The sequence below is a fragment of the Nansenia antarctica genome (assembly GCF_963989245.1).
Source record: "Nansenia antarctica genome assembly, chromosome: 5".
NCBI classification, from domain to species: domain Eukaryota; kingdom Metazoa; phylum Chordata; class Actinopteri; order Argentiniformes; family Microstomatidae; genus Nansenia; species Nansenia antarctica.
In genome coordinates, this window is record NC_137690.1 from 24,793,718 (window position 1) to 24,806,814 (window position 13,097).

At 43.6% G+C, this 13,097-nt stretch overlaps 1 protein-coding gene across 1 annotated transcript in view; it reads left to right on the forward strand.

Moving 5' to 3' along the window:
• Positions 1 to 300: 300 nt before the first annotated feature.
• Positions 301 to 13,097, forward strand: part of cacna1ba (calcium channel, voltage-dependent, N type, alpha 1B subunit, a) — a gene marked incomplete at both ends in the record, with an annotated part of 96,877 nt that continues 84,080 nt past the window's right edge. The window contains 3 exons of the mRNA XM_080531508.1: positions 301 to 567; positions 2,114 to 2,218; positions 2,880 to 3,019. Of these exons, the coding sequence (XP_080387634.1) occupies positions 301 to 567; positions 2,114 to 2,218; positions 2,880 to 3,019 (512 nt within the window). The remainder of the gene's footprint in view (positions 568 to 2,113; positions 2,219 to 2,879; positions 3,020 to 13,097) is intronic.

The window sequence follows — 13,097 nt, forward strand, 5'->3', positions numbered from 1 at the left end:
AGCACCCATGGAAATGATGTGACATGGAAATATAAACTTTCTCCTTCATGTTCCATATCATTTGGACATATGGAAAATTGAAACTATGGGAAGTATCAAAGAGGAAATAACCCAAGAGAAGCATTGAAGAAGATACATCTTTTAACATTTTTTTTTAATGTTCATTGAATATTCTCTTGAACGTTACACACACCAACAGGAACTCGTGGCTGGGACAACTGTGTGTGTTGTGATGCTTCTTCTGTATCTTTTATCTAGAGTCAGTTTTGATTTTTTCAGTAAGATCTGCGCGTTTCTAGAATGGCTCGCTTCGAAGACGACCTACCCAACCGATATGGAGGTGGAGGGGGCTGTCCAGCGGGTCCAGGGAGAGGGGCAAGCCGGCCGGCAGGCCCCCCAAGCGGCCCGAGGGTGTACAAACAATCAATGGCCCAAAGAGCCAGGACAATGGCCATATACAATCCCATCCCTGTCAAGCAGAATTGTCTTTCTGTCAACCGGTCTCTATTTATCTTTAGTGAGGATAACATCATACGGAAGTATGCTAAGAAAATTACCGAATGGCCATATCCTTACAGTCTATTTCTCACTTACATGCAACATGTACAGTAACATGTAGTCTTGTCTTTTCATGGTTTGAAATGGTTGACTATAGGGAGACAATATCCAGGTATCCTCCACTAGGCCTATGCCAAACGTAGCCTAATACCTTTTATAATAGTTCACTCTTCTAAAAGTTGCCTGGCAAAAATCTCTGCCAGGGTGGTGTCTGTGGCAATGTCTAGTCTATTCAACATGTTAAAGCAGTATAGGCCTACTTATGGTTATAGAACAAGTAACAAGGTCTAAGGCGTGGTTTCCATGCGTGGTAATTGATTTGTATAAATCACTGCAAATGATAGGTGATTAGGCCTACGCATTATGTCTCACTGTAATGCATGTGGCTGGACAGTAAGATATGATTAGTTAGACGTGGACATGGCTATGTTTTAGACTACCAAGCCCAAGATTATTGCTACATTTTCTTTCATATCAAATAAACTGCGTTATCGATCCGTTTGTCTCAACTGGGACCTCGAAACAGTTTTGTTGGCAATGGTTAGTGTATCGCGTACAGTAGGCTGCATGTTTTAGCACCAGCGCTCTCCAAGGTCCTGAACTCACCCACGCGCAAAATGCCGCTCACCAGCTAGGCCTAAATGGCAAGATAGCGGGAGGATCATGGCTGTCTAATGAACACAAACAGACAGGTTATCCTGCGTGGGTGTCACATCAAAGCAGCAATCCATAAAAAATAAAGCGCAGGTCGATTTTTTGTACAGTCAAAACAGACCATGTTTCCATAATAACCCACGTGCATAAGGTTTACTGGTAGCCATAGGCTAAATTGATCAATAGTCGTTTTAAAGCCATATATGATGCCATTGCTTGAGTGTTAAAGTAAATAACCAAAAAAACAACAACAACAACAAAAAATACATTATGTTTGTACAGTATGTTGTTTTTTCAGCCATCCATATTTTCTGCTTGTTGAGAACTCGGCATACTTGAGAAATTGTCAACACTAAAGCACAATTTATTGGGACTGGGTGAATGATTCTGTGAAGTCTTGCAATTAATTTGCATTAAATTGTGTAATGACATCCATTACATCCATAACTGGTTGGTTACCCCTGGTGCAGAGCAAACATTTATCAACTTGATCTTACCTGTGCATTTTTAAACCCCACATAGATTATTTTTCCTCTCTTCATTTCGAGCAACCCCAAAACCCGTGAATGATGTCACTTTGTCTGTAGATTAGATTTAGCTCACTGGTTCCTCTCCTGAGGTAGTCGTCTCCTGTGTAGCTTCCAGTCACCTTGAGGTATTGGCCTCTGGAGAGAAGCTCCATAAACAACACCAAGGCCCTCTTACTGAAGACTACACTGGAGTAGATCCATGTTGCATGTATTGCCATGTCCCTGTATGATCTGACTCTTGAATGTTGCAAAACAGATTCTTCTCTTCTTTTTGCTCTCTCTCATCTTCATTACCCTTATTAGTATTTACTGTATCACAACAGGTTGGTATGCCTAACTGTACACAGGTCGTTTCCTTTAACTGTCTCACTCCATTTGAATACATGATCCTTGCCACCATCATCGCAAACTGCATCGTCCTCGCCTTGGAGCAACACCTACCAGCAAGTGACAAGACCCCTATGTCAGAGCGATTGGTACGTATCAAAACAGCACCTTAAAACATCTTGTTCCTCATCAATCACATAGGTTCCATTTCCTACACACTCACAAGGTTACACAATGCTGTAACGTAACCTGCATTATTCTGTCATCGTATTGTCTCACGTTATGAACGGCCCTACGTTAACAAGGCTTGAATGACCCAACCAAGGCCATGTCATCAGCAGCTCACTGGGGAGGAGAAATGGTTCCTAGGCAGCAGGGGTTTCTCCCTCATTCTGCTCTGTATACAAGGCCACCGTCACAGAGATCTTACTATGATCCCCCTTGCCCATTGACAGTCTAAGCTCAGTCGTTAAGTCGTACCATTAACAGGGTAAATGCTGTGAGTCCCTCTGTCCAATCAGAGAGACTTAGCTGCTCAAGGCACGGTTGTTTTAAGAATGAAATGTCACTCCTTCAGGCAAAGTGCCTAACGGCTGCTCACTTTAATAGATGGACCCTCACAGATGGGTAAAGGCCCTGGCAGACATCGCTGACGTGAATCAATGATGATATGAAAGCATTCGATTGCTTTTCAGCTCATCTCCAGGATGTATTTTGTACACCATTATGTTCTAAAACAGCTTCATAAAGCAGTGATAGTGGATATCCATCGTTTCTCACAGCTCCCCCCCCCCCCTTTTGTCTCAACAGGATGACACAGAGCCCTACTTCATTGGAATATTTTGTTTTGAAGCCGGCATTAAAATCATCGCCCTCGGGTTTGCGTTTCACAAAGGCACCTATCTCCGGAATGGTTGGAATGTAATGGACTTTGTGGTAGTCTTAACAGGGTAAGTACTGAGCTAATGGCTCATGCAAAAAAAAAAAAAAACATTGATGCCGCTTCAGACCGACAGACCCGACTTGTCCGTGTGGATTAATGAGGAAGCAGAATGTTAATGTGTGTGTGTTTTTTTGGGCATTTCACATGGTTAAGGATCAAGATGCAGTGGAGCCGTCGTATATATACATAGCTGAGGACGGCAGTGTATTCTAGCCCTGTCTGTGTAGGGTATCCTCTTCTTTCAGCCATAGACGTAGCACGGTGTTAGATTTCATATAACCATTGGTTAGATACTGTAAGTGTTCCATTGAGATGATAGGCTTTGAAACAAGAAAGAAAAGGCCACAGTGAAAAAACGCCATAACAATTGAAAGTGCCTGAGGGGAAGTGATGGTTCATCAATGAGGGAGGAGAAGGAGGGGGGACGGGAGGAGGGGGCGACGGGAGGAGGGGGGACGGGGGGGGTAATGACAAGGATGCTGTTACGCTGGAGAGAGTCCCTGGGTAGTTGCTAGCACCGCTAGGGAGTGTCCTGGCTTTCTCTACCTAATGGCTCAGAGATGTACTGAGCTCCTCTATGGGGGCTTACGTCAGCGCCACACCTCATTGCAATAAACAGATCCAGTGGAAGCCTCCATCCACTGGAAGTAATGCTCAGTGTACAAACCTTTTATTATCGCTCAGTGAAAAGGAGGAAAAACCGCTCTTGTTTCAGGGTAACCGCAGAGACCCATGTTTGGATAAGATAGCAACGACAAAAGGCGTCTCTGTCCACACCGCGTGTTCTCGGGGGGAAGAAGGGTGAGGGTTATTGACAGGTTGTCAGACCTGCTGCTTGGACCTGTCACCGTCACTGAACACCGGGGGCATCGCTCCACTCCCCCCATATTCACTCACACAATGTGTAGATAGGGGCCAGACCGAGGCAGAGGCTGGCTTGATTAAATTGGGGCAGAGTCAGTCTGACATGATAACTGTAATTGAAGGCCCGGGTGGTGGATGGGAGCCATTACAGCAGCAGTCTGGCCGTGTTATCAGAGGCATGCTGCAGTCGGTGATTGACCTGTGTTGTCAGGTCTGTTCGCTGACAGTCATAGCCTAGTGGATCGCTACGTGTCAGGCTACATGCACCAACCAAGGGAGGGGGGGGGGGGGGGGGTCCTCCACCTCCTATACTGTACGAGACGACCCGCAGAAACTCACAGCCATACGGTCGCCATGACCACGGACTCACGAGTGAATGAATGAGACTCAGTCTCGCTCGTCACACAGAGATAGCATCTAGAGATTGGATGAGACGTTATCGTGAGTAAACCGTGTTTATACCAAGGAAGACCTATAGGTTTGAGATTAGCTACAGCTGGTCGTATGTTCATCGATGAAGCATCGTTGTCCAAATAAAGCCAGTGTGTGAATTGTTCCCCGTACACAGCAGGTCTAAGGACAGGGTGTGGCTCGTTCTGATACGATGACTGTCAACCAGCCGTGAATCGATCTCGATGCGACACATGTTTGGGCTGTGTTTCATGAGGGCTGTACGTCAGATGTTGAGCATAGTAAATGAAAAGGCCCTTGGATTTCGGTCCCGCAGGCAGGGGCAGACCTTTAAACATGTTCCAGTGAGATGTTGGCAGTCGCTAATAAGAGCATATATCTGCCTCCCTGTGCTCACACCCAGATCGATATGGTATCGAACGGAAAGCAGAGGGAATAGATTCACTTCTTCGCTGCTCTTCTTTATAGCGGTGTGGATGAAAGCAGTCGCTCCCTCCCTCTCTCTCTCTCTCTGCCTGTTAGAGCCAAGACCCTCCCAGTTGCACCATGTTGGGGGGGAGGGGGGTTAACATTAGCTTTGGTTAGATTGTAGGATGTTGTTGATGATGCAACTTAGCCTGTCCGACACCTTTCTCCTGATCAATTAGCTGTAACAAGCTGTCTCAAGCCTGTAATGAGCTAGATCAAGATGTTACAGTCAGTCAGTCTTGTTGAAAATTGTTGTCACTGAGGTTGCTTAGTGGTGTAGCACACTAATGCGCCTATACTACCATCGCAAGGTTCCTGATTCGATTCAGACCCTCGACATATCTTCCTCCTCTCACTCTCAGCCATCCTCCCTGTCAAGGTCTACTGTCTCTATCCCAATAAAAGTGGAAAGGCCCTAAAAAAACATATATAAACATATTTCTTAAAAGATTGTCATTGCTTTCCAGATTGGAGCCTCACCTGTTTCATTTTGAAATCTGTGGTCTGTTTATTGAGCAAGGCAAATTGCTGGATGATTGGTTGGTTCATTGATTGAAACCATTCCTCTGTGGTTCTGACCTGGTTTTATCATTGTTTTCATGCCGCATCTCTTCGATTGTGGTTTACAATGTTGTGCATTATACAGTAGCTGCTCTACTTTCTTCACAAAGAAATAGATTTTTTGTTTTTGCAGCAGTTGCATTTCTCGAAGCAAACTCCAGGGTTTCTCTACCCTTCTCTGTTTAGAGCGCTCAGGGGGTATATTATGATTTAGCTGCACCCTCAATGGACCTTTACTTGTCAATACATCTGTAGTTTTATGGTTGAAGTCATTGGGTTGAATACATCTCAGTGGGAGGCTATGTCAAAGGGCAGTATTGCAGAGCTTTATGAACAGCGATATCACACTCACAGCCATAAAATCAGTCTGAGTTCCACCCCCCCCAACTTTCTACAATATAGAAAAATAGGACACTTGATTGTGAGATAGAAAAACAACTTTTTTGTGTGCAGCTCTTGGGTGTTGTAGACGGTGTATCTGTTGATCATTATATCAGTATGTGAAGTAATGAGTTGTATTATGTAAAGTGTGTCTGGGACAGTGGGGTAAGCACTATGACTATCCTGGGAAGTGTAGATACATCCCAGTACTGTATGTCAGTGAAAGCTGTTGTGTGTCTGATGGAGGTGCATCGTTATGGCTGGGGTTCCTGACAGTAGAGTTGAGTGATATGGGGTTTCAAGCCGCTTCTCAGATTTTCATCAACCTCAGTTCTCCTCCACGACCATCATCCCACTAACATGTCTCTCTCACACACGCCCTCCGTCAGGAAATGTCTCGCATGTAAAGTGTACCTCATTTACCTTATTTCTAACTTCCTGTGCTGTGGTGTCAGGATACGTTTGTACAGGATACGTTTGTTGTTTGATGGGATTGAATTCATCTCAGGAGCCTTACTACTACTCTAGGAATTCTGAGGGGTGTTCAATCCTAGCAACATGGGTACCAGTGTTTGATCCCATTCCTCATTCCATATTCCATTCCAGGCATTACAGTGAGCCAGTCTAGCCCCCACCAACCTCCCCTGATGGGTACTCTACTGTATTGCTTGGTTGATTCATTTGATAGAACAATCCAGTTTTAATTGTTCTGCCAATGATGTAGGCTCTGTTCTTCTTCTTCATGTACCTTTGCAGTCTCTTTGAAGAGGAATATCAATAAGACACTGATGAGAAGTAGTATGTGTGTGTTTGCTGTGTAAATGTCATCTGATCATCAAAGGAGCTTCTCACTCCCACTTGTACAGTCACAACTGCTGCAGTACCAACACTAGGAACAGGTGGCTATTGTGTGAACACACACACACTCAAACACATGCGTGCACGCACACACACACACACACTCACGCACGCACGCACGCACGCACGCACGCACGCACGCACGCACGCACGCACGCACGCACGCACGCACACACACACACACACACACACACACACACACACACACACACACACACACACACACACACACACACAGTGCTAGCAGTAGTAACAGAGCTGGGCCTTTGAAGAGGTTTATATGATGCATGTTATGTAAGGGTTTGTGTTTTATTGCAGCACATTGTACTGAAAATGGAGTAAAAAAAATCACAAGCTTTCCTGTAGCAGCAGCTCTGAGGATGCAGCACTGCTTGTCCCAACGTGGACTAATTGAAGATGTAATGAGGAAATTGTGTGCTTAGGGCTAATGCATATTTCAGGCCCGATATTCATATACAGTAATAGTAGTAAGCTAGGGATTCAAGAGCGCTCGTTTCTAATCAGCCACTCTCTAAAGGAAAAGCAATGGTACAAAAACAGATGAATTATTAATTATGAAAAACATGATTGTTTTTCGCTGTAGATGAATCAGCCCCAGTTAGTACTTCAGGAGAAGACATTTCATCCACTCAGACAAGGTTAAACATATGTTTTCCAAACAGGTCACCAATGTACAGTAGGCCAAAATATACAAAATACAAATACAAATGATTCTCTCGAATTCTCACTTGTTTTTCTAGGTAGCCTACTGCAGATGCAGACGTAGCGCTTTGAGTTGCATTTCATGTACGAAAGGCGCTATATAAATAAAGCTTTACTTACTTACTTACTTACTTACTTACGTATTATACCATTACAGTTCCATTCTGTGGGGTTTCTAGATGACAGGTGAAAGGTCTACTGTATCCTGAACCCACAGTCCAGACCAGAGTTTCTGTGCTCTTTGTCCTGGGGCTCACCTTAACTCTGAACTTGAGTTTTCATCTGGCTGCCCTGGTGACATGACATGACCCTCCTGAATGCTAATAGAACAGATGAGATACGAGAGGAGGAGGCGGAGAGAGAGGAGGTGAAGAGGAGGCTCTCGTCCGCTGTGTGCAGTCTAGCGGCGAAGGACTTGGAGATGAAGTGCTTGACGGGCAAGCCTTGTTTCACACATGGCTTTAGGAGCCATTTATTAAAGTGGGTGTTATTTCAGGGAAACGAGCAATTATTCAGAAATGTCAGTTGTGCAATGATCCCCGTAGACGAGGCGGAAAGGCTGTGTTTTCATACACTGTCTCCCGGGCACAGTGAACCCAGGTAGAGACGTTTCTGTGGCTCCCACCTTTCAGATGCCTGATGGGGATAATGCCAACCTGTTTTTATGGTTTGTTTCTGTGGAGGTCATTATATTCACCTGAGAAGAATGATCTCAACTCGAAAATTGGAATAGTATGAAATGAAACCTCCTTCTTTTTCAGGGCCATTGTAATTGTCCATGCCCATATATTTGCTTACACGCGGGCCATGCGGTAAGTGGAAGTTGAACCACAAGAAGAGCAATCTGCCTACCGTTCGTACCACGAACCTCCGCACTGGCCAATCCGCTGGCGTTTTTTGGCGCCCCCACCGTCCTTGTCCTATTGAAAGTCTACGAGATCTTTGCGGGTGATCACGTCCTGCGTGTGTAAGTTGTCATTTCCTTTCTCAGCACAGTGAAGTTCTCTTTTTCACTCTTTTAGTGGTGTTAGAGATGTCAGTGTCTCGTTAACATTGATAAAGGTCTGTATAATTGCTGTGTTTCGAGGTAATCTGCTCTTCTATGACTTGAGTAATGATAATATTCCCCTGAAAGGACTTTCAAAACGCAATGAGCTGAGACTGGATCTAGACAAATCATTCTGACTGAAGGCAAGGGAGCACCTTAAGTACAGTAAGCACTTCTGGTCAAATCTGATGGATAGCTATCATCTGGAATTTCCCCATGCCATAGTCTTTTCTGCATATTACGAAAGTTGAAGTGTGGAAGAGCCCACTCGATATAACAAACAACAGTTTTAGGATCACTAAAACTCACTGTCTCGTCTGCCTTAGGCTACTGGGTAAGTGATACATGACATGTAATCAAACTTACGTTTTAGGATGTGTTCTAAAGCAAGGACTGTGTGATAATCGAATTATGTGTAGTTATGTGTTTTTGCCATGGTGATGTTCTATCAGCGTGTTGTGATGTGCTAAACATGCAGTTAGATGTTCAGAGCGATGTTCTTTTTCAGCCGCTAGCTATTAGCAGCTGTTTTGTGATTTTGGATTCAGAGCGATATTCTCCAGTATTTGTTTTGAGGTGTACCAACATTCAAACTTCTTCGACTATACATGACACATAATTTGAAAGATTACAATCTACACTTTCATAATCTGGACAAAACTGAAAAATGACCATGCTCTACTTGAGGACTTTTTAACCAGACCCTGTCACATATTGAACTGAGAAATGAAACAAAGTGTTATGTATTATGGTGGTGTATGGTAGAATACCCTATAGATTCACCTAGCCTTCAGTCACACCACGGTTCATGCGCAATCCTTTTGTCGTAGGTGTCATGATTCTTTGAGTCCTGATATCGGCATCATTTTCCTGACTAGCAAAGAGATTTCTATGCTTGACCAGAGCGCTCGCTGGAGCGGAACGAAAACCAGTGATCTCACTTCTATCAGCCTAATGCCACATAGCCGTGTGCTGCGCTGCCTACTGAGTACTGTGCTTTGGTTTGATCCATTTTTTGGTGTGTGACATATTTCCATATTTCAGAGAGAGCTGATGGCATGTGGGCCAGCTGGCTGGTGCAGTCCTGCTGAGTGGCAGTCCCGTGGGGACAGTGTGGCACTGTCACCTCTCTGTTGTGATGTGTGTCTGATGGAGCTGAGCCCTCCTGAGGGAGGGATGGGGTGCTGGGCTGTCTTAAGAGAGAGAGAGGGAGAGAGAGAGGGCGAAGGATAGGGGGAGGGAGAGAGGCCTCGTCAGGCCTTAACGCTATTAAAGTTTGGGTCGGAAAAAAGACACCCATATACAGTGGGGGAAATAAGTATTCAACACATCAACAATTTTTTAAATTCAACATACACTCACTGAACACTTTATTAGGAACACCTGTCCAGCTTCTCATTTATTCAGGTGGTGCAATGGTGTGGGGAATGTTTTCTTGGCACACTTTGGGCCTGTTAATACCAATCAATCAACGCTTGAGTGCCACAGCCTATTGAATATTGTTGCTGACCATGTGCATCCCTTCATCGTCTAATGGCTACTTCGAGCATGATGATAATGCACCATGTCACAAAGCAAAAGTTATCTCAAACTGGTTTCATGAACATGACAATGAGTTCAGTGTTCTTCAATGGCCTTCCCAGTCACTGAATCTGAATCCAATAGACACTACACCTTTGGGATGTGATAGAATGGGAGATTCACAGCTGAAAACACCAGAAAAATCTGTGTGATACTATCATGGCATCATGTATCAGAATCTCAAAAGAATGTTCCCAACATCTTGTGGAATCAATGCCACAAAGAATTTAGGCTGTTTTGAGAGTAAAGGGATGCTACCCAGTCGTAGTATAGTGTTCCTAATAAAGTGTTCAGTGAGTGTATTTCCATTGCAGCTAATCACATTAACATGAAATTTAGACCAGACATTGGTATTAATTCAATAAAACTACACAGCTAAAGAAATTGCAACATTCCAATCCATAAAAAAGCTATGTGCAATTATGTGAAATGACACATACTGAACACAGTAAAAAAAAACAGCCACTAATGAGTTCTCCTACCTGTGCCAATTTGAATCAGCTGTTAGTGCATCTCAGTGGGTAAGTACTTCCACTCTTTGAAAAAGGTTTTCCAGCTCTGAATACCTATTCTAGTGAGGCCTTAAACCATAAACTGGAGAATCAAGACTGGTTAGATGAACTAAAATGCACACAGGTTGAAGAGGCATGGCTAGGTTTCAAAACCAAATTCCTAAATATTATTGACAGTATAGCCCCCATGAGAACCACCAGGGTTAAAACCCGATCGGAACCATGGATGAATTCGGACATTCTAAATGCTATGAAAGTCAGAGACCTAAAATGCTCTGAAGTTCAAAAATGCAAATCAAAATTAGTGAAACACTTAAACGAAGATCACAAAACCCACTTTGAGAAAATTAAAAAACAATGCAACAAACTATGCAATCAGGTAATTACCATGACCAAATCTGCTAAGAAAGAATACCTCGATAACAAAATCGAAGAAAACTTAAACAAACCACGTGACCTTTGGAAGCTACTTAATAGCCATCTAGGTTGCAGTCAAAAACTCAAAACCAGGTCTACAAACATCAGCATAAAATCTGGTGATTCTCTCCTTACAGACAAGCTGGATGTGGCTAAGTGCTTAAACACTTTCTTTACAACCATAGCCACTAAATTAGTTAACAATCTACCACCCCACTCAGGGCGTTATGGTGTAGAGCACATCCGTGCGTTCTACAATAAACTGGGTGTACGCAATGATGATTTTAAACTCTCCATGGTGTCAAACGATGAGGTGTTTAAAAAGCTAGGCGCTCTACACTCAGAAAAGGCCACGGGCCATGACAATATTCCAGCCAGATTTCTAAAAGACTCAGCTGCCTCCATTACCCCAATCATCACCCACATAATAAACCTCTCCATCAAACAGGGACACGTCCCCCTTGACTTTAAAATAGCAAGGGTAACCCCACTGTATAAAAAAGGAAGCAAATTAGACCCAGGCAACTACCGACCTGTTTCTATTCTTAATTCCATCTCGAAACTTATGGAAAAAATAGTTTATGAACAGGTCGATAGGTACCTTACCGAAAAAAAATCTGATGTATGAATTTCAATCAGGATTCAGAACATCCCATTCCACTGACACATGCCTTCTCTATTTGAACGACCACATCAACCATGAGGTGGACTCGGGCAAGTACTGCGGCATGGTCATGCTGGACCTCCAGAAGGCCTTCGACACAGTAGATCACCACATATTGTTAGATAAACTGAAAGCAATTGGGTTCGATAGAACATCGGTGAGCTGGATGCAATCCTACTTAGAGGGGAGGGAACAGGTGGTTAGTGTGAACGGAACACTGTCCCCCCCCCTCCCAGTGACCTGCGGCGTTCCACAAGGAAGCATATTGGGACCTTTACTGTTCCTAATATATGTGAATGACATGTCATCAGCATGTAATTGCAATTTGTTCCTGTTCGCGGATGACTCGGCTCTGCTGGTCTCTGACAGGGACATATTGCAGGTGGAAAAAGCGCTAAGCACTGAACTGAGTAGAATCTGCATCTGGCTAGCTGACAATAAACTATCAATACACCTAGGTAAAACTGAAACCATCCTATACGGATCCCCATCTAAACTCAGAAAGGCTGAAAATTTTAAAATAAAAGTGGGTAACATTAATATCACAAGAAAAGATGATATTACATACCTGGGCTCCATCTTAGAGGCAAATCTTTCCGGAGATAAAATGGCAGCAAAAGTAATCAAAAAAGTGAACCATAAAACTAGATTCTTGTACAGGATATCCTCACTTGTCAGTAAAAACACACTGAGGACCCTATCAGGAGCTCTCATTCAATGTCACTTCGACTATGCCGTAACATCATGGTACTATAGAACCACAAAGGCCCATAAAACAAGACTCCAGACAGCCCAAAATAAACTGGTTAGGCTTCTGCTAGGCCTCAACCCTAGGACACATCTAACCGCTGCTCATTTTTTGAGCCTTGATTGGCTACGAGTAGTTGACAGAGTGCAGCAGCTTGCACTGGGCCTAGTCTTCAAGATACGCTACACCACAAAGACACCCAAGTACCTGTCAACATACTTCCAAAAAGTGAACAACGTCCACACATACAACACCAGAGGAAGCTCCACGAACCACGTTCAACCGCGTTGCACCACAAACAAGGGTTTAAACTCGTTTGCAAACTATGCAGTAAAGATGTGGAACGCCCTTCCTATAATCTTAAAGGAGTGCAAAACACTGCCCACCTTCAAAACCACTCTCAAAAAACATTTACAGGAGGCTGCAATCCGTAACTGGACCCTCTAAAACAAAAATCAGATTAAAAGACCCGAACTACCCACTGTACATACTTTGTGTTTTGTCCCCCGCCCCCACCTGTGGTGTATGTCCCCACCTGTCCTACCCGCTGTACATACCTTATGTTTTGTTGTATTGTTCTTCCCATGATGGATGTACGTTTATCTTGTAGATAGTAATAGTTATTTGTCTGTATTATCATGTAGATAGTACTAGTTCTTTTCTTATGTCTGTCTTACATGTAACGATGAATTGAAAATCAAGGACCCCAATTGAAATAAGCCAGTGGCTTTCTTGGGTTTTTATCCTTTTAGTTTGACCTTGTATGTAATATGTACTTTCATGTACCTACTTCTGCAAACATTCTAATAAAGTTTTCAATCAATCAATCAATACAAGTAAACAAACCAT